Source organism: Danio aesculapii, chromosome 3 (genome assembly GCF_903798145.1).
Source record: "Danio aesculapii chromosome 3, fDanAes4.1, whole genome shotgun sequence".
NCBI lineage: Eukaryota > Metazoa > Chordata > Actinopteri > Cypriniformes > Danionidae > Danio > Danio aesculapii.
This window is the reverse complement of record NC_079437.1, coordinates 29,001,140-29,028,184: the sequence shown is the minus strand read 5'-3', so window position 1 is coordinate 29,028,184 and position 27,045 is coordinate 29,001,140. Positions and strand designations below refer to the sequence as shown.

The window sequence follows — 27,045 nt, the reverse complement described above, 5'->3', positions numbered from 1 at the left end:
CCAAAAGGTTGCGTAAGAAAACTAGGCATCCGTTTTTTTCATGTTAAGTACGTGTGCATTTATGTATTATGCATATTAATACGTACGAGTCCTATGCTAGTATGATTGTAATCCATAACTTTACATTATTTATTTAGATTACTCTTTTACTCAGAGATAAATGTGAATCATATTTATCATACTGCTTTTTAAGGCTATTTTTTTATCCTGCGTGATATTGCCATCATGCGCATATGCAAACATTAAAACACATGACGCGCATCTGTTAATGATTGACAGCTACAGCAACCAAGGGCAAACCTCTAATATAAGGCGGAGCTTTGAAGGATTTTACATTTAAGAGCAATCTAATTAATTCAAGCACAGTGTGGGGAGGCAGCGAGGAGACAAGGTAAGACTTAAATATATTTTCTTATTCGTCTTTAAAGTAGGCTACTTCAGCTTTTTTCAGACTGCGTTGTAAAAGTTTTGCCCAAACGTGTTTTCCTCTTTGTGGATCATTTTCCATCATCACGCGTCATTTGTTGCTGTACGAGATTTATTTCCTTCAATGAATTGGGAATTAATCTGACAAACTCTTTGTCAAAACTAGAATTTAGCTTCAGGTTTTGTAGTTGTTGTACTATTAATTTATAGTTTAGTAGCATTTTATGCTCATGTTGCAAAATAACTGAGGTGTTTTAATTAAGTCAAATTGATTTATATTCTCTGCTCACACAGATCGGTAACTTGGACCATAAGGATCCACGGACTGATCATTTACTTTCCGCTGGTCACAAATCCACCTGTTCAAAAAGTAAGTCGAATTAAAACACATTCCTCTCTTAAATTCACTCCAGAAGAGGTTGTTGATGTGCCTGACATGATGTTTTTGAGATTAATTTGACAGAGTAATATCAAAGGGACGTTCTACCAGAAACATACATTATCTGTCCCTGAAATAAACATAAATACAGTGAATAAAAAGTATTTCATCCCAAAAATGTCTAAAATGGACTGATGGTTGATTTCTGTGAGTTGTTCTGTAAAGGAATATGCCATTCTTTTGCTTCAGATTGTTCATTCTTTATTAAAAATACTTTACAAATGTTTACAAACACTGTCATTTTCCTTATCTTTAGCCCAATTAAACCTACAGCTTTAATAGTTTTGTTATGCTAAAAACTGTTGTTTAGAAAAAAAAAGTACTTCAGAAATACCAAGTTTAAGTTGTTATCATTCACATCAATTGATTAAAAACATGAAATTAGAAAACAATTCTACAAATTAATACTACAAATATATACAGTAATACAAACAAATTTACAATTGTCCCCGTGTTTCTGTCAGTCACATTTGCAATAAATTTAACATTAAATGCATGCGATACACTTTTAAGGCTACACTCTAAAACCCAAAAAGTTAAGGTAACTCAAATCATTTGAGGAATCCGATTGCAACAAACCATTTAAGCTGAAAAACTTATCCTAATGAGTACTGTGAACTTAATCCATTTGAATAAACGAAGCAATTTGAGCACAGTAAAACCCAATAAATGAAGAGGACTCAAACCAACTGAGTACTGTAAAACCCAATAAGTTAAGGCAACTCAAACCATTTGAGGAAACCGATTACTACACACCATTTGAGTTAAAAAAAACTAATCTATATAAGTACTGTGAACTTACTCCATTTAAATTGAAGTAATGAGGTGTTTAATTATCTTTTTACCTTCAACACTGAGTTCAAAACTCTTCTCAAATAAGTAGAATTAACTTTGTCAACTTTGAGTTAACTACACATTTCATTTGATGAAGTTGACTGTTGGGTTTTACAGTGTATGACTCGGACATGACATCATTTGATGAAGGAGAAGCTGACAGTGATCAAGGATGTGTTCTATCATTAATTGTATGATTTTAAGCTTGTTTTTGTTTGATTTATTGGAGGACGACAAGCTTAAGTTAGGCCCTGTCACATTTTTTATAAGTGAAAATATACATTTCTGGTAGAATATCCCCTAAAAGTAATTAGTTCCTGTTTTTTAAAAGAATAAACAAATATCACAAAGTTTTATTTGTAAAATGTGGTTTGGCGAACATAGGGGTATTTCCATTTGTTAAGAATGAAAATAAAATTCCATACTTCCAACTGCTGCTCAGAAATAAGGCAACAAGCTACTGATAAACTTTATAACCTGATTTTATTTGCTGACTTTTTGTGTGACACAATTATAATGTTAGTTTCAGTCATTGTTTCAGAGGTCAGCTTAGTTTTTTGGACATCATCTGCCTCCAATTTCATGATGTGAAAGAGGAAATGATACAAGACTTAATACTTTATACTTGCACTGTTACGATTGCAAGATTATTTTTTCACTTTTCACTGCATTAATCATTGTGTTTGCACATTTTTCTGACATATTTCAACTCTCTTTCTTTTCATCCAGATGTTGAGACTGACAGTCGGCCTCGCTGTGGTGACCCTGGTTATTTGCTCGCAGTGCCCCAATAATGAAGTGTGTGAAGCAGGCCAGTCCTGCTGCCAGGATCCCACTGGTGGCTTCAGCTGCTGCCCTTTCCATCACGTGAGAAACTGATACATAATAGGCAGTTAGGTGGTAGGAAGTAGATCAGAAGAACTAAAAAGGCAGTTACACAGAAGATGAAATGGTCTGTCTTTTTTTATTACGTTCAGTCAGATAGTCTTTACTAGCACTCCTTACACATCCACACTGTCAGCTCATTTTATAATGCTATGATAAGGCACTCCAATAGTATGAACATGCAAACCACTTCACTATTAAATGACTTTGCAATTCAAAGAGCTCAAAGAAATTAAGCTAATCAGATGACCAGGACTCGATTAACCAGTTGGCCCATGCTATGCTGAGTGCTTAGGAATGCTGATGGGTTAAAGGGGGAAGTTCACCCAAAAATAAAACAAATTCCCTCAACATTTGAACTTTTTATGAATTTCTTTATTCTGTTGAACTCAAAACATTGACTTCCATAAATAAATGGACTGGAAGTGGACTATGACTATGGAAATCAATGCCTGCTGCTTTCTAATATCCTTTGAAATATTTTCTTTTGTGTTCAGCTGAAGAAAGAAATTACTTTTTAATGAACTTTTATTGGATCCAGTACTTAAATTAAGTATTTACAGATTATTATTTTTTTTTTTTGATAGATTGAGAACTGGCCAGAATGCTTACACAAGTAAATGTTACACTTGTTGTATTCTGTGGTTTAGTTAAGACATAGGGCAAGAGAAAGTTTTCATGCATTGTATTTCTATAGTTCTGAATAAATTCTCTGTCAGTAATTCTCTATTTACCTTTAAAACCGTGAGTATCACATTTGGTTTTGACAAACACAACGAACTTCCCTCCAAGATTATTCAGTGTTCCTATTATGTTTGATCAGTAGATACATGCCGATGGTTTTGCATAGAGGAACTTGTATCTCACTAGAGTTTATTGCTCTGTCTAACTCATGTGACATTCTGCTGGGTGTATGTTTTTCGATAAGCTGTTTCAACACATTCAAATTTTCCCTTCATCCTCGGAAGATTCAAAAGCAGCAGCGGAAACTGGAGAGTTGCGTAAAGCCATAGGCATTATAGATAAATAATAATCACTTTTTTTTTATAAATGTAAAGAGTAATGCATCTTATTTGACCAAACATAGTAATACACTTAATCACTTGTATTTGTGTGCATTTTTTTAATCACCAGATGTTTATATTTCAGACAATTGCTGAGCACTCGTGAGTTTTCTAGAGTTACTGCTTTTAATATCCACCAATCTAGTTTGTAATAATATATCCATAATAAATTATATATATTAGTATTTTTTAATTGTTGTTTTTGTTTAATGATATAGATCAGTGGTGCCCAAACTTTTTCGTATGAAGGGCCAAAAACCAAATATCATTGACAGCTGTGGGCCAAAGATAAATATGCCAAACTATTTTACATTAAAGTTGCCATGGGTAATTTCCTAATTCATTTCATAATATTTTAAAATACATAGAAAGCATTACATTGAATCGTATTAATTAATGCAGTATAACTTTATTAATGATTACATATTGGAATAAAACAAACAATCATGTTTATAACACATTGGAGTTCAACGCTGAATACACCAGTCAAGAAGAATCTGCCTCTCCCTTGATTCGCTCACCAAAGTCTTTGCATTTTCCTCTATCCACCGTATGTACAATTTAAACTAAATCTGATTAATTTACACCATTTACATTGAAACATTCAATTTCAGATAACTTTTTTTGTAGCAATGAAACAAACAAATATAAGGTTACATTTGTGTACAAATTTGTACATTCTGCCCTCATTTGTAAGTCGCTTTGGATAAAAGCGTCTGCCAAATGACTAAATGTAAATGTACATTCAATTTGAAATGACAATCTCTAAACCATTTTCAGATGTCATGGGGGGCAAATCAAAGGTTACCCTGGGACAACATTGGCCCACGGGCCCTGGTTTGAGCATCTCTGATATAGACCCTAGGTCTCAAACTCAATTCTTAGAGGAGGAACTTTAATCAAACACAGCTGATCCAACTGATCAAGGTTTTCAAGACTACTATAGACTAAGCAGGGGTGAGTTGGAGATGGTTGGAGCTAAACTATGCAGAGCTGTGGCCCTCCAGGAGTTGAGTTTGAGACCATTGATTTAGATTATAAATTGAGTTTGTAAACCTCAGATTGTCAGAGGAATAGAAATTACAGGTTGTTAAAAAAAACTGTTTTGTATAAGTATCTGAATCAGTTGATTCATAGAGTTTTTGCCACAAAAAATAGCTTTGAACCACCCCTTGCTTTTGTAGTAAATATCATGACAATCAACTATTAACTAGTTAAAAAAACTGATTAAAAATGTTACTAACTGGATAAAATAACTGGACAAAACCTTTTTTATATAAACAAACATGCAGTGCACTGTTAAAAGTTATTAGGTGTTCGGCTCCAAAAACCTAGTGGTTAGTGTGTCAACGCGTACAGTAGCACTGCGTTGTTCAATCTCAATTCCCAGCTCGAGGTCCTATGTCGATCCTTCCCCTCTCCCTGATCCCTACACTTTCCTATAATCTCCACTGTCCAATAACATTAAACGTGACAACCCATAACAAATATTATTTAATAAAAGCGATTAGGTAATTGGTTGACTTTAAAAAAGCAAGTAAACATGTTGTCTTCAAATTATGTAAATTAACTATGTGCATAATTATCTAAATTAGGTAAATTGCTCTAAAAACAAGTGTGTACATCGACTATACATACAAAGTAAAATAATATAATAAGAATATATCAGTTTGCAACATCAAGCAGCATATTGAGCTGTTGCTAATGTCTAAAAATCAATGAAAGTGAATGAGACCAGAAGTCTTGAGACAAAAAAAATCCAATGGCTGCTCCCACTTGTACATGAAGAATAAGGTCAATGGAGTGAGGATCAAATATATTAAAGTAAAAGTTGAAATTGTTACACAAGGAAGACAGTTTATAAATCACATCAAAGTTGTAAATATTGAAAATATCTAGGGATGTATTTAGATACTAAGTGACAGAACACGTCTTTTTTTACAATATATAAGCTCTTATGGCTTTGAGAAGTCATCATAATGTACTTAAAACATGCCTGTGTGTGTGTTTGCAGGGAGAGTGTTGCGAGGACCATCTGCACTGCTGTCCTGAAGGCATGTTGTGCAGTGTTAAGGACTTAACATGTACAAATGCAACACATACACAGCCATTTGCGGACAGGACACAAGCTAAAAAGCCAGACCTTCCCAAAGTGAGACATTATATCAAGAGTGTAAGTGATAGTACTCATAGCTGATGGTCATGCACTAATAATAACCCGTTTCTCAGTCATTCAGAATGATCTTCTCAATGCCGGCAAGTGAAAGCGACATCAGCTGCCCTGACGGCTCCTCCTGTCCTGCTGAGTTCTCCTGTCTGCTGATGTCTACATCATACGGTTGCTGTCCAGTAGCACAGGTAAGTGACACTATTACAGGAATATAAGCGCAAAACACAAGCTACTGCTATTGTAAATGGTGTACTGAATGGCCACAAATTGATGGTGAAAAAGCACAATCTCTTAATAGCATAGTCCAACCAAAAATGAAAATTCTGCCAGAATTTACCTGCCCTTCATTTTGTTTTATTTAGTTAATTTTTTTCAGTTGAACACAGAAGAAGATATTTTAATGGTAAAATTATAGTATCTGGCACCCATTGACTTCCATTATATTTTATTTTATTACTATGGTAGACGATGGGTGTGCACAAACAGCATTTTTCAAATTATATTATTTTGTGTTCAACAAAAGAAGGAAACCCATAAAGGTTTAAAACCACATGACGGAGGTCATTTTCATTTTGGGGTCCCTTTAAACTAGTCTCAATCATATTAAAATATTTAAAAGGAGATCTACTCGCATTGTGCAAATAAAAGACCTCAGATGAGACGCAGCAGCTCATTTCCATAAGAGATTAATCTACCAAGAACAGTGCAAATTAGGTTGCACACAAGCGTAGAAGATGATAAGGTGTGTGTAATGTACTAACACAGGCCTAAAGAATGTCACTTCTGGTTTAAATATTGGCACAAAAACCTGTTAACTACTGTAAATCCTAGCATACAACAGTGCATGATTCATTTCTCCTGCCATAGGGAAGATCTTTTAAGTGCATATGCAATAAGGTTAGCTGTAAAAACTGATTTCAAAACTTTTAATGTCTAACTGTTCAATTAAAAGAGCTAGTTCACGCAAAAATGAACATTTACTGACTATTTATCCTCCCTCAAGTGGTTCCAAACCTTAGTGAGTTTCTTTATTCTGTTGAACACAAAAGAAGTTATTTTGAAGGAAGCTGAAAATCTGTAAACATGCTATGAAAGTCAATGGTTTCCAACATTTTTCAAAATATCTTCTTTTGTGTTTAACAAAAGAACGAAACTCATAAAGGTTTGTAGCAAGGGTGAGTAAACGATGACAGAATTTTCATTTTGGATGGACTATCCATTTAATGTCATTAATAAATGCTGACAGCAGTTTTTTTATGCTGGAGCAAGCTGTTAGTAAATCTGACCCTTGAAGTTTTTGCATTTCTTTTTTCAATTATTAATAAATTAAGAGGTTTTGCTATGATTTTTGGTCTTCTGTTGGTTGCATATCTTTATGTAAAGAAGAGCTTGCAATTCAGTTCACTCATATTTTCATGTGTATGAATGGAGGTGTATTATTTTCAATTCTATATTTTTTTCTGTATGAATATATAGCTTATCATTGTAATTTTCAGGGCCTTGCATGTTCGGATGGGAAACACTGCTGCCCAAATGATTATGAATGCAGTACTGACAGCAGCTTGTGTGTCAAACGAAAAGGTATGGAACAGAGTAAAGGGGGGCTAGAGATTAGGGCTGCACAATATATCGTTTCAGCATCGATATCGCAATGTGATCATTCGCAATAGTCACATCACGAGAATAGGCAATGTTGAGTCTGGATTATTATTTATCATTTTGCAAGTGTTTTTTGAGGCCTGTGCTGCCCCATGCCAAAGGTACTGACACAGTTTTAATACAGTAATATATGTGGTGACATGATTTTTGTAGATGAATAAAGAAGCCACTATGGATAAAACACTTGAGCAGGAACTCCTACATTTCATTCATTCATATTTCTTTGGCTTAGTCCCTTATGTATCGGGGGTCGCCACAGTGGAATGCATATGCTTTACGCAGGGGATGCCCTTCCAGCTGCAACCCAGTTCTGGGAAACACCCATACATTCATGCATTCATGCACACACTCGTACACGATGGTGAATTTAGTTCATCTAATTCACCTAAAGCGCACGGACCACCCAGAGGAAACCCAAACAAACAGAGAACATGCAAACTCCACACAGAAATGCCAACTGGCCCAGCCAGGATGGAACCACTGAGACTAAGGCTTTGGAAAGTTGCTGGTGTTCTGTCAATTTGTCCTATCCGATCATATTTTCCTACCTCCCATTCAAAAAATAGGTTGGACATTTTAATGATGAAATATGCTACCTATCAGATAATATGCTACCTATCATGCTATCAGTAAAACTTTTGATGTGGATTGGTGGGATATGAGACTGTAGTATAGCCCAACTCATAACCATTTAAATACAGTTTTGCTTACATAATCTGAGGGAGTAGAACAAAATGTCAGGACACTGGTGCATTTCCAAAACTGAAATTTATCACAGAGTAAGAATATAGACCAAATGACGTGATCAATTCCGAAATCTCTTGAGCACAAAATTTCAAAGACAGCTGCCAATATTAGGTCAAATTTACTAACAAAGGTACTCTAACTAATCGTGTTTATGCAATCCTGTGTTCATAGTGAACGGACAAATCAGGTTTTGTGACATTAAATTAACTTGTAACGTTATATTATAACTTGCGGTAGTCCAGCAACAGTACTTACCATCTGGCTTGGAGATGCCCAGCTAAACAAATGATGGCTTCATGATATCATGGCCTAATGTGTATTTATATTCAGATATTAAATACTGCCACTTTTTCAATCAGACAACAGATATGGCAATCAATTTGCTAGGATCTCCTTCTCTAATTAACTGTTCAACTCCTTGCTTGATTTCGTCTTACAGTCACAAATCTCACTGCTGCTCATAAATAAAAGAAGGGAAATTTATTTGAGGTCTAACCTGTTCTACGAGATCTTGAACCACAGCAGCTTTCTCAGAGCTAGTTGTAAATACACTCAAATCTGTTAAAGCTACTATCAGTCCTATAACTGTTTTTTTAAAAGGATTTTCTAAAGCTCTAAGTTCAATTTCATAATGTGTTGCCACCTCCGTTAATTCATCTTTAGACAGTCTGTCTAAATGCTCCTCAGTTTAATTTAGACATATTGATGTACAGTTAGGTCCATAAATATTTGGACATCGACACAATTCTAAAATTTTTGGCTCTATACACCAACACAATGGATTTGAAATTAAATGAATATTTGAAATAAATGCAAATTAGGTTGCACACAAGCGTAGAAGATGATAAGGTGTGTGTAATGTACTAACACAGGCCTAAAGAATGTCACTTCTGGTTTAAATATTGGCACAAAAACCTGTTAACTACTGTAAATCCTAGCATACAACAGTGCATGATTCATTTCTCCTGCCATAGGGAAGATCTTTTAAGTGCATATGCAATAAGGTTAGCTGTAAATAACTGATTTCAAAACTTTTAATGTCTAACTGTTCAATTAAAAGAGGCCTGTGACTGTGCGAGGGTTTTAAAAGCATTCAGGCATAAGAAATTGTAACTTTGAAAATATAATAACGAATAATCTTATTCACCTTATTCTTCGTGTATGAGCGGGCACAGCCAGTTGAATCTTTTTGACTCAAGACTTCCGATCTCATTCACTTCCGTTCATTTTTAGACGTTAACAACAGCTCGTTCTGCTGCTTGATGTTACAAACAGATAATTTCTCATTATATTATTCTGCTTTGGCTGCATAATCATCCAAACACTTGTTTGTAGAGCAAGTAGTTTGATCGTTTTCTGCCTTTAAGTATTCCAAGTCATTTCTCCTATAGGCAGCTAAATCGGAAGTTCTAAATCAATCGCAAAAATAAGCGCACTTCCGCATTGAAGAATAAGGTCAATAGAATTATTTACAAAACTAAGACTTTGCAGTATTATTTTATATGTGATAGTTCAATTACTGTATACCTGAATACATCAGAAAACAATAAAACACTGCTTTATATAATTTGTACCTTTTTATATTGAATTTCTCTATACTTGTAGATTGTTTCATATATTTTATGCACTCCCCTACAGAATCATCCCAATCAAATTAAAATGATGAATTCTTTCCAAATAGTTATTTAAGTCATCTTGTGAAATTGTAGTCATGTCGCAATATATATCGCAGAATAAAAATAGATCGCGATGTTAGATTTTTCCGATGCCGTGCAGCCCTACTAGAGATATTGATTGATATTGATAAAAACATCAGCTTTAAAGAAGTTTTACTTTAGTATGACTAACTGGAGTAATTTCGATGTGTGGTTGTTTTTAGTAAAAGTTCAGACTGTTCTTTGTGGAAACGGGACAACGGAGTGTCCTGAAGACACTACATGTTGTCTGGCTGAAGATGGCCAATGGGGGTGCTGCCCCATGCCAAAGGTACTGACACAGTTTTAATACAGTAATATGTGTGGTGACATGATTTTTGTAGACGAATAAAGAAGCCACTATCGAGAAAACACTTGAGCAGGAACTCCTACATTTCATTCATTCATATTTCTTTGGCTTAGTCCCTTATGTATCAGGGGTCGCCACAGTGGAATGCATATGCTTTACGCAGGGGATGCCCTTCCAGCTGCAACCCAGTTCTGGGAAACACCCATACATTCATGCATTCATGCACACACTCGTACACGACGGTGAATTTAGTTCATCCAATTCACCTAAAGCACATGGACCACCCAGAGGAAACCCAAACAAACAGAGAACATGCAAACTCCACACAGAAATGCCAACTGGCCCAGCCAGGACTGGAACCACTGAGACTAAGGCTTTGGAAAGTTGCTGGTGTTCTGTCAATTTTGCCTCCCATTCAAAAAATAGGTTGGACATTTTAATGATGAAATATGCTACCTATCAGATAATATGCTACCTATCATGCTATCAGTAAAACTTTTGATGTGGATTGGTGGGATATGAGACTGTAGTATCGCCCAACTCATAGCCATTTAAATGCAGTTTTGCTTACATAATCTGAGGTAGTAGAACAAAATGTCAGGACACTAGTGCATTTCCAAAACTGAAATTTATCACAGAGTAAGAATATAGACCAAATGGCGTGATCAATTCCGAAATCTCTTGAGCGCAAAATGTCAAAGACAGCTGCCAATATTAGGTCAAATTTACTAACAAAGGTACTCTAACTAATCGTGTTTATACAATCCTGTGTTCATAGTGAACGGACAAATCAGGTTTTGTGACATTAAATTAACTTGTAACGTTATATTATAACTTGCGGTAGTCCAGCAACAGTACTTACCATCTGGCTTGGAGATGCCCAGCTAAACAAATGATGGCTTCATGATATAATGGCCTAATGTTTATTTATATTCAGATATTAAATACTGCCACTTTTTCAATCAGACAACAGATATGGCAATCAATTTGCTAGGATCTCCTTCTCTAATTAACTGTTCAACTCCTTGCTTGATTTCATCTTACGTCTTACAGTCACAAATCTTACTGCTGCTCATAAATAAAAGAAGGGAAATTTATTTGAGGTCTAACCTGTTCTACGGGATCTTGAACCACAGCAGCTTTCTCAGAGCTAGTTGTAAATACACTCAAATCTGTTAAAGCTACTATCAGTCCTATAACTGTTTTTTTAAAAGGATTTTTTTAAGCTCTAATTCCAATTTCATAATGTGTTGCCACCTCCGTTAATTCATCTTTAGACAGTCTGTCTAAATGCTCCTCAGTTTAATTTAGACATATTGATGTACAGTTAGGTCCATAAATATTTGGACATTGACACAATTCTACAATTTTTGCTCTATGCACCAACACAATGGATTTGAAATTAAATGAACAAGATGTGCTTTAACTGCAGAATGTCAGCTTTAATTTGACGGTATTTACATCCAAATCTGTTGAACAGTGTAGGAGTTGAACAGTTTACATTTGTGCCTCCCACTTGTTAAGGGTCCAAACGTAACTGGACAGAATAATAATCATAAATCAAACTTTCACTTTCTTTGTACATTTACATGTCTAGGCATTTTGGTGTCTTTGTGTTTGGAGAGTATAAACGTTTGTTTGTGATAATTGTTTGATTTGTGATCATGGAAGAAAACATCCAACTAAGGAATGTGCTGGAGAATGGCTGATAATCAAGGAAATATTATTAATATATTATTAATATTATTAACTATTAGCTTTCATCATCAAATTAAAGTCATTGAGTCACCAAATTAAAAAAGATGTCCAATATGGAAGGGTGTTAGCTTAAGAAAAGTATTTTTTGTCTATAGAAAAGGCCATCAAAACCACTTTTTAAGTCCTGGCTTTCAGAATTTTCTAGCGCTTTACATTTAAAGAGACACAATCTATCTGATAACATTGCTGGCTTCCAAGCCACCTGGAAACCCTTTTTTATTATCTGTCAAATGCCAAGCATAACAGTTATATGTATAACCCTGTCATCGTCTGCAAGATCACCATATTGCCTGTGCCCCCTAGCTTAGATATATATGTGTAACATTGTTAACCCATGTATAATACGGGAGGAACTGATGTAATGATGGCTTTAGAATCTTTTGTCTTTTGTTTTGTTTGCTTTACTTTTCTATCTGTATATTTGTCGTTGCTTTTTGTATTGCTTTGTGTTGCTTTAAGGTCCAAATAAAAAATATAATATTAAAAAAACATCTTTAAATCATTTCTGATACAGAGGTACTCATATTTTGATGGTTTAATTCAATCTGTAGAGTCATTAATGCTATATAATGTGCACATTTTCTGCTTGGGCATTACTTTTGGACACAACTAGTATTTCAGCTGCTTTATTTTCTCGATAATGGATATTTTCTGTAGGCTGTATGCTGTGATGACAAAGTCCACTGCTGCCCAGAGGACACTGTGTGTGACATCAAGGCCTTGAAATGCGTATCTTCCACCAACCAGGAGCTGCCCATGTGGGACAAATTCCCTGCTCGCCTTAGGGCTGACTGGGAAGATCACAAACGTAGGGTTTATTTTAAGACATTAAGTGTCTTTTTCATCTAACTTACAGCAACATAATTCAGCATTTTACCTCTCTCCTTTGAAATCTGCAGAAAAAAAGCCTGAAACTCAACGCACTACAACTAGCCCTACAGGCACTACAAGCACTACTACTGCCACCGACCAAATGACTACGCTGCCTGCCGAACAACAAGGGGGTGTGTGGAAAATTGTAGATTTACACAATGTACATGTTTTATGAGGCTTGGTATAATATAAATTATTTAATTGGTTCTTATACTGTTTGTATCATTTCTAGCCTCTTCAGTGTCTACAGATGTTCCCTGTAACGACACTGCGGCCTGTCCTGATGAAACCACATGCTGTAAGACTAAAGATGGAGGATGGGCCTGCTGTCCTCTGCCGGAGGTAAATCACACATTAACAAGTAGATTAAGTTTAACATTTCCATCCCGTTCAATAAATCGTTAATCTGAGTAATGTTTGGGTGAAGATAGAGGTGTATGTTGATTTTCTCTGCAGGCTGTGTGTTGTGAAGACTTCATCCACTGCTGTCCTCATGGTAAGAAATGTGACGTAGCTGCGGGGTCCTGTGATGACCCTTCAGGCTCTGTGCCCTGGGTGGAGAAGGTTCCCGTCCGTCCAATCAGAAAACAGAAAGTGGCTGCTACACAAGGTACAATTCAGTTTACTGTATAAAACTACTTTCTATTGGTTCTTATACTGTTTGTATCATTTCTAGTCTCTTCAGTGTCTACAGATGTTCCCTGTAACGACACTGCGGCCTGTCCTGATGAAACCACATGCTGTAAGACTAAAGATGGAGGATGGGCCTGCTGTCCTCTGCCTGAGGTAAATCACACATTAACAAGTAGCTTCGTCATTACATCTTTATCTTGTACAGCAAAATTTTATTTACACATTGTAAACATTATACATTATATATAAATATAGTTATATTGTATACATTATAAAAATACTAAAAAAGGACAACATATACATGAAACATTAAGCAAAAACACTGAAGAGTATTTTGAGCAAACAAACTAAATAAATAAATAAATAAATAAATAAGAAAATAAATAAATAAATAAATAAAAGATACACTAGTGCAATCTTACATACAAAAAAATGCAGGTCTACAATGTGCTGACTAGAACTGCTATCCAGTACCAAGCTGGGAGTTGGGGGTGGAGACTCAATCAGAAGGTATAGAGTCAAGCTGAAAAGTTTGGACATGCTTGCGAAGGAGTTCCCACAGTTTAATGAAAATAGTGCTAGGTCTGTGAAGAGAGTACTTGATTTTCTCTAATTTCATAAAATAAATGTTTTTTCTTATCCAATAAGTACAGTATGAGAAGAAGGGTAAAGGCTCTTCCAGTTCAGAAGAATAAACCGCCTAGCCAGAAGGGTTAAGAAGGCTACAAAGTCTGCAAATTGAGAGTGTAAAGTGTGGCCGGGTGGGAGAACCCCTATATAATGGTATTTTTGATCTGTTTGGTTTTTTGTCAGCTGTATAAAGAGGAAAGCTAGCATTTTCTGTTATTTCAGTTTTAGCCATGATTGGCACAACAACATGAAATGTGTAGCGAAATTAGCTCAGTCTATGAATATTAATCATCTATAATGACAAGTTATTATTAATTATAGATATTCAGAATTAACTTTATAGTTAATTTAACTAAATAAATATAACAGTGACTTCACTCTCTCGTCTGAGCAGACTCTGTAATTATTTATTTATTTATTTATTTATTTAGAAAGGGATTTATAACTACTACTTGTGAAGTAGATGAATAGTTTAGTAAACTTAATCAGCTTGTAGCAAGGCTCTGTCGTTAAAGTGGCTTTTTCTGTGAGGCAAAACAAAGACGATCCAACGTGGTTATAGCGTAATTTCTTGACTAGTCTAACATATAACAAACAAAGGTACAAAACATAACAACAAAAACAAAAGAAAAGAAAGAAAATGAGGAAGTAAAAGAATTTAGGTAAAAGAATGGCAAATCATACTCAGTTCCACACAACTATTAAGAACCAGCAAGACTATAAAAAAACACCTTTTTGATAAAGGGACACTGCCTTAAACGCATGACTAAATACCAGAATTTGGTTCGGCCTTTCTCTTGTCGCGCAAGTTTCTCTGATTGTTTGGAAGATGAAGTCTTTTCTCGATGTGTGGAGCTTGCGACGCAGATTGGAGGATATGCGAGACACAAACTTTAAACTGAGTTTAAATTGCAGTAAAATAAGAAATGTGGACTCAGGCGAGTCACGTGGGTACAGAAACGCGGTCTGCGAAGACCTTCTGCCGGGACCTTTCTGCGCTGATTTTGGGGAGTAGATGCGTTTTAACTATTGTTCAAGTCACACCCATTTTCTACTGATTGACCAATGATTTCTTGGAAAAGTTTTGAGAGGGAGATTTTCTTTGTCTCTGGCACACTCCTATGCATGAGGAGGATTCGCCCTGAAGAGATGAAGGGACATTAACTCAGAACATTAAAGAATGTAAGCCGTATAAGTTATGATCATGCCTCGTAGATCATGAGCTGTAGGATTATGTATGAAACAGAATAATACCAGACATGACACTTTTAGAGGTACATAAAACATAATTAAGGCATTTTTAGTTTGTCTAGTGTCTTGAAAAGGGGCGTATATACAAGTGTACAAATTAGGATAAAGTAAAGAAAGAGAATACATAGGTTACAAACACATCGCATGTACCTGGGCTGAATTTTGAGATTTCTACAGGTCAATTTCAATTGTGCGTGTGTGCGTGCGTGCGTGCGTGCGTGCGTGCGTGCGTGCGTGCGTGTCGGAGAAGGTGGGTTTTTTCAAATGTTATGAAATCTTCACATCTGGTGAAAATGTGACACACCATTGACTGGAGTTAATGCATTTAGGATGGAAGTGGTATGTTTCACTGCTGAAATTCCCATCTCAGAGGGTGTCTGGAACACAGCGTCAATCTTTACATCGTAACAAATCCTGACCCAGAGTTGTGTTTTGGGTGAAGTTAGAGGTGTGTGTTGATTTTTCTCTGCAGGCTGTGTGTTGTGAAGACTTCGTCCACTGCTGTCCTCATGGCAAGAAATGTAATTTAGCTGCGGCGTCCTGTGATGACCCTTCAGGCTCTGTGCCCTGGGTGGAGAAGGTGCCCGTTCGTCCAATCAAAAAACAGAAAGCGGCGGTTACACAAGGTACTTTAAAAACTTTAGTTCCTTCAATCAATTTGCCCTGTATGTTTTATTGGCTATTGAGTAATTTAAAGGGTGTCACAGTGGCGCAGCGGGTAGCACAATCGTCTGACAGCAAGAAAGTTGGTGGTCCATTCCGTTGTGGCAACCCCTGATTAATAAAGGGACTAAGCCGAAAAGAAAATGTATGAGTGAGTAATTTAAAACAGTTTAGAACATGATTCAACCAGTCAGAATCAAGTACCGGAACTATCTACTTTAATTTTAATAAGAAAATGTGGGCATACACATATGGGACTGACCCTAGTGAAGAAGTGCTACAAATGGAAACCTCTATAGGTTGGCCCCTAGGGGTAGGATACTATAGGCAAGACAAAGGAAACATTGTCAAGTGAAAGACAACTGTTTAATAGCAGGGAAACAATTGTTACACATAGGATTACTGGTTAGGGCGTTACAACAAATGGAACACTTAGCCAAGTACACGGACTGACCAATAGGGCATGCTAACACAAGTACTGGGGCTGATGTCAACCTCTCCACTGAGGGTGCCAGAGAAACATTAAAAATCTGCTTTTTGAACTTCTAGAAGAGCACGAAATGGCAATCATATCCTCTGGTGAAGAAGAATGGCATTGCAAGTGAGACTCTGAGGCAGTGCTTCCCAAATTACGTGTTATTACCAAGTATACATGATGAAACCAGCTGAATTCAGAGACTGTTGAATTTCATGAATGCATTAGGTGTCACCCAGACCACAGCTCTAGAGGTCTCTGTCAGAGAGGCTCTGTGCACTCACATCCAGGAAAATGCAACACTTTGTGTGAAGTAAAACCTCACCTTGAGGTTGGTACACCAAGGTGATGACATCCACTATCTAATGCAAGGGGTGCCTTGCAGAGTTCCAACCGCAATTAGACACACCTGAACAAGCTAATCAAGCTCTTTCTAGGCATACTAGAAACTTCCAGGCAGGTATGTTGAAGGAAGTCTGAGCTAAACTATGCAGGACGCGACCTTCCAAGACCGAGTTTGGGCACCCCTGATCTAGCCGTGACAATCTTTTTTTGGAGAAGCCTGTTTCTTCTGCTGACCTATGAAGCAGACAAACTGCTGCTCAGACATTCTAAAGCTTGTGTTGTGGTCCACAAAATGTGCACAGTGTGTGAATGAGACACAACACACCAAGGCTGGGTTTGCCTCTTCTGAGGACAGTGCTTGCAGAATTACCACCTGATCCTCAAGGGAGTGGAGGGAACCTTGGGCACATATCCAGGCCAGGAGTTCAGAATAACATGAAAGTCAGCTACTGGGACAGCAGAGAGACCTGAAATGGGCATTATAGGAGGTAATCAGGTCATGCTTCCCCAATGACGATGGCAATAGAAGTGACTTTGACATATAAGTTGGTAGTGATCTCCTCAGAACCAAACTTTCTTGGAGAAAAGAGAGAGTTGTACCTTCAGGATTTGGCCATGGTTTGTTGTTCTTTCTCACTAGAATCCTCTGAGGAGGAGCTTTTGCAAGGATGTTGCGTTCAAGGAACCAGGTCAGGATGGGCTAGTAAGGTGAAACCAGCAAGACCTGCTCCATATCCTCCCTAACTTTGCTCAAAGATTGTATAAGTAGTCCGTGTGGTGAAGCAATTGGGGATGGAGTTTCTACTCACCTGGGAGTGTAAGCTGTAGTATGAGCTACAAGCTACATAAGAATTGTTCAGAGAAATCCAATATAATACAAGGGTTTTGAATTTGTTCTGTCATTTTCAGTAGAAAGATATAATTTTAGTGGAATCTTATCATCAGTGTATTCAGAAACTGTTTCTATCATTTGCAGTCTCTTCAGTGTCTACAGATGTTCCCTGTAATGACACTGCGGCCTGTCCTGATGAAACCACATGCTGTAAGACTAAAGATGGAGGATGGGCCTGCTGTCCTCTGCCTGAGGTAAATCACACATTAACAAGTAGATCCATTCAGATTCCATCCCGTACTATGAATCCTAAATCTGAGTTATGTTTGGGTGAAGATAGAGGTGTATGTTGATTTTCTCTGCAGGCTGTGTGTTGTGAAGACTTCATCCACTGCTGTCCTCATGGTAAGAAATGTGACGTAGCTGCGGGGTCCTGTGATGACCCTTCAGGCTCTGTGCCCTGGGTGGAGAAGGTGCCCGTCCATCCAATCAGAAAACAGAAAGTGGCTGCTACAAAAGGTACTTCAACACCATGAAAACAGTGCATTGAAACACTGTAAAAAAATGGTAGATATTGGAAAAATCTGACATTGTAATATTTAGTTTTTCTGCGTTATATATTGTGATATGAATACAGTTTCACCAGATAACCTGAATAGATTTGTTTGGAAAGAATTAATCAATTTAGATAGATTGGGATGATTTTGTAGGAAAGTGAATAATAAAATAGAATAATAAACCAAATTACAAGCAAAGGTAAAAGTGAAATAAACAGTACTTGGGGATTTTTTGGGAGTCTATCAGTATTCAGGTACAGATATTTAATAATCAAATGTAAAATAGCACTGTATAGTCTTCACTGTATTATTCATCAAATTAAAAGTATCTTTATTAATATTATAAACAGTACAATTATTTGTGCCCAAATGTTTTAAACTAAGGATGGGCAAACTTGGTCCTGGAGGGCTGGTGTCCTACAGAGTTTAGGTCCAAGCCAAATCAAACATACCTGCCTATAGCTTTCTAGCGATCTTGAAGACACTAACTAGCATGTTCAGGTGTGTTTGATTAGTGTTGAATCAAAACTCTGCAAGACACCGGCCCTCCAGGACCAAGTTTGCCCATCCCTATTTTAAAGTCTCTTGAAGTTCTCGTCCAGTCACAGGACTTAAAAATACACGTGCAAATGATAAACGTTCACTGTAGTATGGTTAAACTCTGCATTGACTCACAAATCTTATGTGTTCTAAACTGTGATCCAGACTATGTGACTATTGCAGATGCACAGATTGCAATATCGATGCTAAAACAATATATTGTGCAGGCTTGGTATAATATAAATTATTTAATTGGTTCTTATACTGTTTGTATCATTTCTAGCCTCTTCAGTGTCTACAGATGTTCCATGTAACGACACTACAGCCTGTCCTGATGAAACCACGTGCTGTAAGACTAAAGATGGAGGATGGGCCTGCTGTCCTCTGCCTGAGGTAAATCACACATTAACAAGTAGCTTCGTCTCATACAACACCCAAAACACAACTCTGGGTAAGGATTTGAAGTTAGAGGTGTGTGTTGATTTTCTCTGCAGGCTGTGTGTTGTGAAGACTTCACCCACTGCTGTCCTCATGGTAAGAAATGTAATATAGCTGCGGAGTCCTGTGATGACCCTTCAGGCTCTGTGCCCTGGGTGAAGAAGGTGCCTGTCCATCTTAGAGCAGGTCAGAGGCCATCTGGGAAAGTGAATTGCAACGCTACTCACGGTTGTCCTGAATCCAGTACTTGCTGTAAGAACATTGCTGGAGAATGGGGCTGCTGTCCTTTCTCTCAGGTACGGTATTTTTCAACTCATGTTTATTTCTATAGCGCTTTTACAATGTGGATTGTGTCAAAGCAGCTTCACATAGAAGTAAATTGAATCTGTGTTCGTCTAGTGTTCAGAGTTGAAGTTTAGTTCAGTTCAGTTCAGTATGGTTTATTATTCACTGCTGAAAGACCAAACACTGAAGAGCAAATTCATCGATGCGCAGCTCCACAAGTCCCAAGTTTTTCATATTTTTAATCTAATCTTGCGTGCGTATCCAAATGAGGAAATACATACTCCGTTTTCAACTTTGAATTTTATCACTAATAGTGACATCCCTCCATACCTCTTTCACAGTGATGTTCTTTTAGCAGGTCTACTGCCCATCAAGGCTGCATTTATTTGATTATAGTACAGTAGAAATGATACTTGGTTTATTTGTATACGTATTAAAGTGCCGTTAATATCAAATTAGTACACACTGGAGATGTTTGGGGACAAAGTCTTGACAAATATCTTGAAATACAACATCTGAACAGTGTCTTTAGGTGTGGTAAACATAGTACAAGCAGTATTATTGACTCGGGTCTATTAAATCATTAGAAAATAACACATGTACAGTAGAAACGATACTTGGTTTATTTGTATACTGGGCATATTAAAGTGCAGTTTATTCCTGTGATGTCAAAGCTAAATTTACTCTAGTCTTCAGTGTCACATGATCCTTCAGAAATCATTCAAATATGATGATTTGGTGGTCAAGAACCAGTATTATTTTTAGCAGTGTTGAGAACTTTTCTTTTGCAGTATTTGTCAATAAACAGTGATACATTTTTTTATTTTTTAATGAATGAAAGCATTTAAAAAGCAGCATTTAAATGTAACTTTTTAAATGCTTTTCCCTGCTGAATTAAATTAAGTTCAAATGAAATAAATTAAATTAAATTGAATTGAACGGGGTATATGCACACAGACTTTTAATTTGTCAGCCAGTCCCAGGGCTTCTGGTTAATTGTCATCCCATACAAAATCTCAGTGTTTAAGATCTGATTTCTTAAAAAAATCTTCAAGTGGGCATCAGACCAAACAAGAAGCACTGCATTAAATTTAATTTTTCCACGACTCTTTAAAATATGGAAATTAATTTTTACTCTAGTATTTTCTTTTGAATATTTTTTTATTCATTTATAAATCTATTCATTTACAAACACTATAACCCTTACCTAGAATAGAACAAAACAAAGCTGTCGATCACTTCAGTCTAAAATTACAAGTATTTGGAGAAACATAGCAATATTACTGATAATAATAATAACAACAAAAAATATAAATAAAGCAAAACAAAAATAAGTACATTTAAATTAAATAAATAAAATTAATTAATTAAATTATATATACATATATATTTGTAGGGTGTTGCTTAATATGGTCAACATATTTAATAAAGGGGTGCCATATCTTAAAGAATTGTTTACTCAATCCTCTTAAAGAGTATCTAATTTTTAAAAGGTAAAGACATCATCTCTCTGGTTCATTGAATAAAGGTGGTTGGAAGGGGATCACCCCAGTATTTTCAATGGAATTTCTGCTCTAGCCTGCTGCTAATGTCGCGCCTGCGTTTAAACAGTCTTTGTCTCTTTTTACGCTTTAATGTCTAAATGGATGCTTAAGTCTATTTAACTAAATGTATTGTAATTATATTACAACATCGATGCTGTAAAAGGAGCCTTATGAAATTGAAAATAGTCACATGAAGCTTTTACCGGAAGTGTATCATTGGCTGAAAAACACTAGCTGTGCATATAGTCCATTGAATTGAATTGAATTGAACTTAATTTAATTGATCCTAAACTTCTGAATGGTGGAAACTAAAATGAAAGTAATTGTAATCATATTGTTTTGCAAAAGGAACAAAACACAAATACCCATAAAAAGCACATTTTAGACAATTTTTTTTTTACATTCAAATGATGCACATGTTATCATAAAACAGTTACTAAAAGTCAGCCTGTTCTGCCTGCAGGCTGTGTGTTGTGGGGACGGATTCCACTGCTGTCCTCAAGGCACCTCTTGTGACTTTGTAACATTAACCTGTAAAAGCAACGGCACATCTGTGCCAATGTCTGTCCTTATCCCAGCCTCCGCTAAAGAGGAACAGAAAAAGCATGAGGAAGTGAAAGTGACAGTGGGGAAATACGATAACAGGGTTCCATGTGATGCTCAAACATCCTGTCCAGAATACACCACTTGCTGTCTTATTGCAAAAACCAACAAATGGGGCTGTTGTCCACTGCCTAATGTGAGTCTGACTCTGTTGCATAAAAAATGGATGTTTATTAGTGCTAATCATTCCTAAATTCTAGGAAAAACATGTTCTGCAGGTTGTTGCTGTTCAATGGAACCGGTTGTTCTGTTTTTTTCCATCATGACTTTGCATTTTTTTGCAAGTTTATTTACAGGTACTTCCTTGTGCCTGTAGCAGACATGCACAGTCATGACCCAGTTGATAACAGACACTAAATACAAACTGTTTAAATGTCTGGGGTTAGATAGATATTTTAAACAATGTGAGAGCTTCATTCACAAGATATACAAGATATAAAATAAGTCTCTGATGTCCTTATGTGGAGTTTCAGCTCACACAAATAATGTTTTATCACTCTGAAACTGCCCCTTTTAGGCTTTATTCATAATTGTGCCATTTTGGTCACGATTATCTTTCACTTTAAATTCAAATGAGATTTTGCTCCCAGTCCTCTTTGCAAAAGAAGGCGGAGCTACAAATTTCAGATATTTACAGTTTAACCCAAAAATCACCAGTCTGTCATATGAAAAAGAGTCGGATTCAGAGATTCTATTTAAAAGAAAGTTTACTGAAAATAGTTTGCAGTTTCTTCAGCAGAAGCCAGCTTCAACACTCGCAAATGAGTTCGTAGGCCACTCAGCATTCAATCTCAAAACATCAACACTTATACTCTTACATAACATCATTAATCATACATGTACAGTTGAAGTCAGAAATATTACTTCAACTGTTGGTGTTTTAACCTCATGGTTAGACAGATGGACTAGAAAAATTTCTGAACGATATCTCAATATCTCAAGCATACAAACGCATAGTTAAACAGCCACTAGGGTGTACAAAGCTGACCTCAGGCCTGTGAAAGGATCCACAATTGATTAGAACACACACACACACACACACACACACACACACACACACACACACACACACACATAATAAATACCAGTGGCTGCTGGTGATACACTGAGGTCTTTTAAAATAAAGTGTGGTAATATAAATTTACATAATCTAGTTTATCTAGTATAATCCATCCATCCATCCGTTTTGAATAAAAATCTATTCATCCATTCATCCATGCATCCATTCATCCATGCATCCATTCATCCATGCATCAGTCCATCCATCCATGCATCAGTCCATCCATCCATTCATCCATCCATCCGTCCGTCCATCCGTCCATCCGTCCATCCGTCCATCCATCCATCCATCCATCCATCCATGAAAAGATATATTCTTTGTTTTTTTTATTACATCATTTCATTCTAAACTGTAACAGCACAGCTATGAGGGACCTTAATCCTTTTGTTTCCTGAGCACGTGCTGAGCCAAACTGATACAAATGCTATGGGTAGAGTCTTAACGACTGCGCCTTTGTCTTTGATACTTGCAGGCCAAAGAAACCCTTTTGTTGATAAACTTGTGTGGTCAGTGGCTTGGCAAGTATATTCACCTACCTACCTACTTCATTTATATGCTTTGTTTAGCCATCTCCCCCTAGCCACTCCCCTCCTCCTAACAACATATTATAGACTCGTTTTAGACTTGAATCAGACTTGTGATAAAACTCGCAGACTGCAGACCTGTAAGAGACTCCTGAAGCTCTTGCAGATTTGTAGACTTCTTGAAGGCGCTGTATGACTGCAGATTAACCAACACGTCTCAATAAAGGAATTCTGCTTGTTTTGAGTCTCCTGGACTGGGTTCTCTCTTTCATTTATTTTTTTTCCAACAAAAGCGCCTCATTGGTATGAGTTAACAATTTTTCTTTAATCATGGTCCCCACGCATTCCTTCCCAAAAATATGTAAACTGTACTTCAAAGATCTTCAAATTACAACGATTTCTGAAAGATCTTGTAACACATGACAATATTTATTCTTTTTTAAAACAACCTATTTGATAATAGTTGTTAAGTTATTAGAAAAATTATTTACTCCAAAGGACCTCATCACACCACATGTACATTATTTTCTACTAATTTTAATGGACTTGAGTCAATAATACTGCTTGTACTACGCTTAACACACCTAAAGACACTGTTCAGATGTTGTATTTCAAGATATTTGTCAAGACTTTGTCCCCAAACTTCTCCTGTGTGTACTGATGTGAAATAGCTGAAATATTTCAGTGCTGTGATTTGGAAATACAAGGCAGACCTTACAAAGTTCTTCAGCCAATCAGAATCTATCATTCGGCTGACCGTTGGTATAAGATCAAATAAATGCAGCTTTGGTGAGAATAATGACTTCTTATGAAGGCATTAAAAATCTTTCCCTTGTCTTTTTGAATGATGTGCCATTTGTGTTAGCAAATCGAAACAAATACAATATTAAATCAGCTTATTGCTTCATGTCAAATGGTTTGTTTTTATAATGACACTATTTCCCGTTCTTCCTCAGGCTGTATGTTGCACAGATGGAGAGCACTGCTGCCCGGCTCACTATAAGTGTAACATGAGCAGTGTGTCTTGTATTAAGGGAGATGTGGTGATCCCCTGGTACAATAAAATCGCAGCTGAAAGCACACCAGCTCCAAGGTTGGATCTCGGCGCTGTTAAATGCGATGAACAGTCGAGTTGCTCTGCAGATTCGACCTGCTGCCTTTTGTCTAAAGGAGAAACGGGCTGCTGCCCTTTTCCTGAGGTAAAAATCTGTTCCTGTCATATGTGTATATTTATTCATGTTCAATACTTTTAATTCACCACATGTATTCCGTAGGCTGTTTGCTGCCCAGACCAGAAGCACTGCTGTCCTGAGGGCTACAAATGTGACCTGCACAGACGCTCCTGTGTAAAGACCACTTGGCTGTACGTGGAAATAATTCAACTCACTCACATCCGCAGCAACAAACCACAGCCGAGTGTTACAGTGAAGGACGTTCAGTGTGGTGGTGGATTCAGCTGTAATGATGGTGAGACCTGCTGTCCAACTTCACAAACCACATGGGGATGTTGCCCGTCTCCAAAGGTAAGGGATAAAGCACTCTAAATTTCTAACATTCACGTCGTTATTTTGCATTTGATAAATACTAACTATTAGAAATACATTAGTAAGGCAGACACATGGCTATTTTAAACTACTGTTCTGTCTCTAAATGTTTAGGTAAAAACACCCAAAATTTTATTTTCTCATAATTTAGGGATCATGTCCACCAAAGCTTGTTTTTTCCCAAGGCAAGCATGTTTTTTCTGTTGTTTTCATTGAAGCTGGAGTTATACTTTAGCCTGGCACCGCATCATGCACCTCCACTGACTGCGCGCGCACCTCGCGAAACGGACGAGGCTTTTATACTTGTCGCGTTCGCCATTGTGATATTCTTTTAAACGACAAGGGGTGGTCAAAAGAAACCCACAGCCTCTGACTGCCTCTTTACCATTTTGAAAATACAAATATTTAGGTAAGCCACTATGCCGTTATTTATTTCCGCTGCTCACTGCGTGTGAAACAATCACCAACCATTGAGAGTGATTGTAAATATAAGAAAGCTGATTGGTGCCTTCTGCTTTGACTTGTGCGTGGTGACTACAGTCATCTGTATGTGCGCACACACAATCCAGCCTTTGCTTCGCTTACACTCATTAACATTCTCTCTCTCACACACACAGACACAAGCAGGTATTCACTACACACAAGTTAATGTCGGATCAATTAAAATAAATACCGGAATGCAAAACACGATTATCTAACATTTTCCGGAAGACGATCCGACAGACATGTGTGTGTGTGCGTGTGTGTGTGTGTGTGTGCGTGTGCGTGTGTGTGTGTGTGTGTGTGTGTGTGTGTGTGTGTGTACATGTATCACTTGAGAAACACACATTATCTTAGTAATTATCAAGTTATCTTAGTAATTTTAAACTAGTTGGCAGTCACTGAATGTAAAACTTGAAAGGAGCAGTTAACTCAAAGAACTCAAATTACAAGCAAAGGTAAAAGTGAAATAAGCAGTGAACTCTGCTGAACGTGTTTTTATCTCCATGTAATGAAAGTCAGTGAGGTCTAATATTGTAGTACACCAATTACTGTTATTACATAAACAAACATTCTTCAGAATATCTTCTTGTTTTGTGTCAACAGAAATATTACATTTCTAAGTGAACACTTGAATGTTTTCCTAAAACAGTGTTCAGTTATATGTGGAATTTATAGTGGTGGTTAAATGAGAAATCCATCTGTATTCTAAACAGACATTGAATTCATTTAAAGATGACAATGAGTAAAAAAAGAGCCACGTCAAAGAATGAATATCTTTAGACTGGATGAATGGAAATGAGCACTTGTCTTCTGATCTCAGTTCTATTGACTTTACTGTTAATTCAAATGGCAGCAAACTGTACGTGTCTATCTCAGTCAAATGGCTGTTCTTAACTCTATCCTCGCCTTTGTATTCTGTCTCTCTGTGAAGGCGGTGTGCTGTGATGACATGCAACACTGCTGTCCCACGGGGTATAAATGTGGGCCGGGTGGCACCTGTATTTCAGCCGGAGACTTGGACTGGAGCAACTGGGTCAACTGGAAGTTGTTCTTCTCCAAAAATAAACGAGCCATAAGTCTATAATACAACACAGATTATTCCCACTCAGACACTTACATGCTCAAGTGTCTGATGTTTTTTCCACATTTTACATTCCTCAATGTACTAATCAGTGATAATCAGATGATTAATTGCACAAGGTTGAATTTATTTGCAGAAGAAAATGTTTCATAAGGACTGATTTTGGTAAGTTTCCATTGCCTAAAAGTTAATACTAACTACGCTTTAGCCATTTGAACCTTTGAAGTATGTGTCATTTTTGTAAAGTGTGTTCATAAAATGACCAGCGTTACTGCTTAGCGCTGTCTGAGGATTCATTTAATTCTGAAATGGTGTAAAGATGTAACGTATTGAAGCATAGATGACCTCTAGTGGCAGATCTGTCATAATAACTCGCATGTGGAAATGTCAGGTTTAAAGGTTACATTATTTCAGACATCACGCAGTCTTGTGATTATGACTAGATCACCCTTGACAAGGAAATGTATTAAATGAAAATCTACCATATCCTCTTTGTAATTTCCCTTGGTCTTTACTCTAGTGTGTGTGCGTAACTTTTTTTTCTTCATTGATTTGAATGGCTTTTAATAGTTATATTGATTGATCTTGGTGAAAGATAACTTAAAGATTTCTCAGCATTTCTGTACTGGATATTTTCCACAACAGATCTGAATCCTTGTCAGCTGAAATGGAGAAATAAAAAGAGAAATGCTTGTGTA

General features: G+C 36.8%; 1 protein-coding gene across 3 annotated transcripts; it reads left to right on the top strand.

The window, feature by feature from the left end:
• The first annotated feature begins 330 nt into the window (after positions 1-330).
• On the top strand, positions 331-27,045 carry grna (granulin a). 3 transcript variants are annotated; one of them, XM_056453570.1, is made up of 21 exons: positions 331-391; positions 721-796; positions 2,429-2,566; positions 5,663-5,800; positions 5,878-6,006; positions 7,315-7,399; positions 10,104-10,210; positions 12,644-12,794; positions 12,886-12,990; positions 13,092-13,201; positions 13,316-13,469; positions 13,545-13,645; positions 15,846-15,999; positions 17,833-17,942; positions 18,054-18,207; positions 19,069-19,178; positions 19,280-19,519; positions 21,516-21,791; positions 24,196-24,438; positions 24,514-24,762; positions 26,198-27,045. In XM_056453570.1, exons 3-21 carry the CDS (start codon positions 2,429-2,431, stop codon positions 26,348-26,350), a joined length of 2,907 nt encoding a protein of 968 aa, XP_056309545.1. In that variant the 5' UTR covers positions 331-391; positions 721-796; the 3' UTR covers positions 26,351-27,045. The 3 variants fall into 3 exon arrangements, with proteins under 3 accessions (XP_056309545.1, XP_056309544.1, XP_056309546.1); XM_056453569.1 differs by having other exon boundaries at positions 13,536-13,645; XM_056453571.1 differs by lacking the exon at positions 21,516-21,791 and having other exon boundaries at positions 13,536-13,645.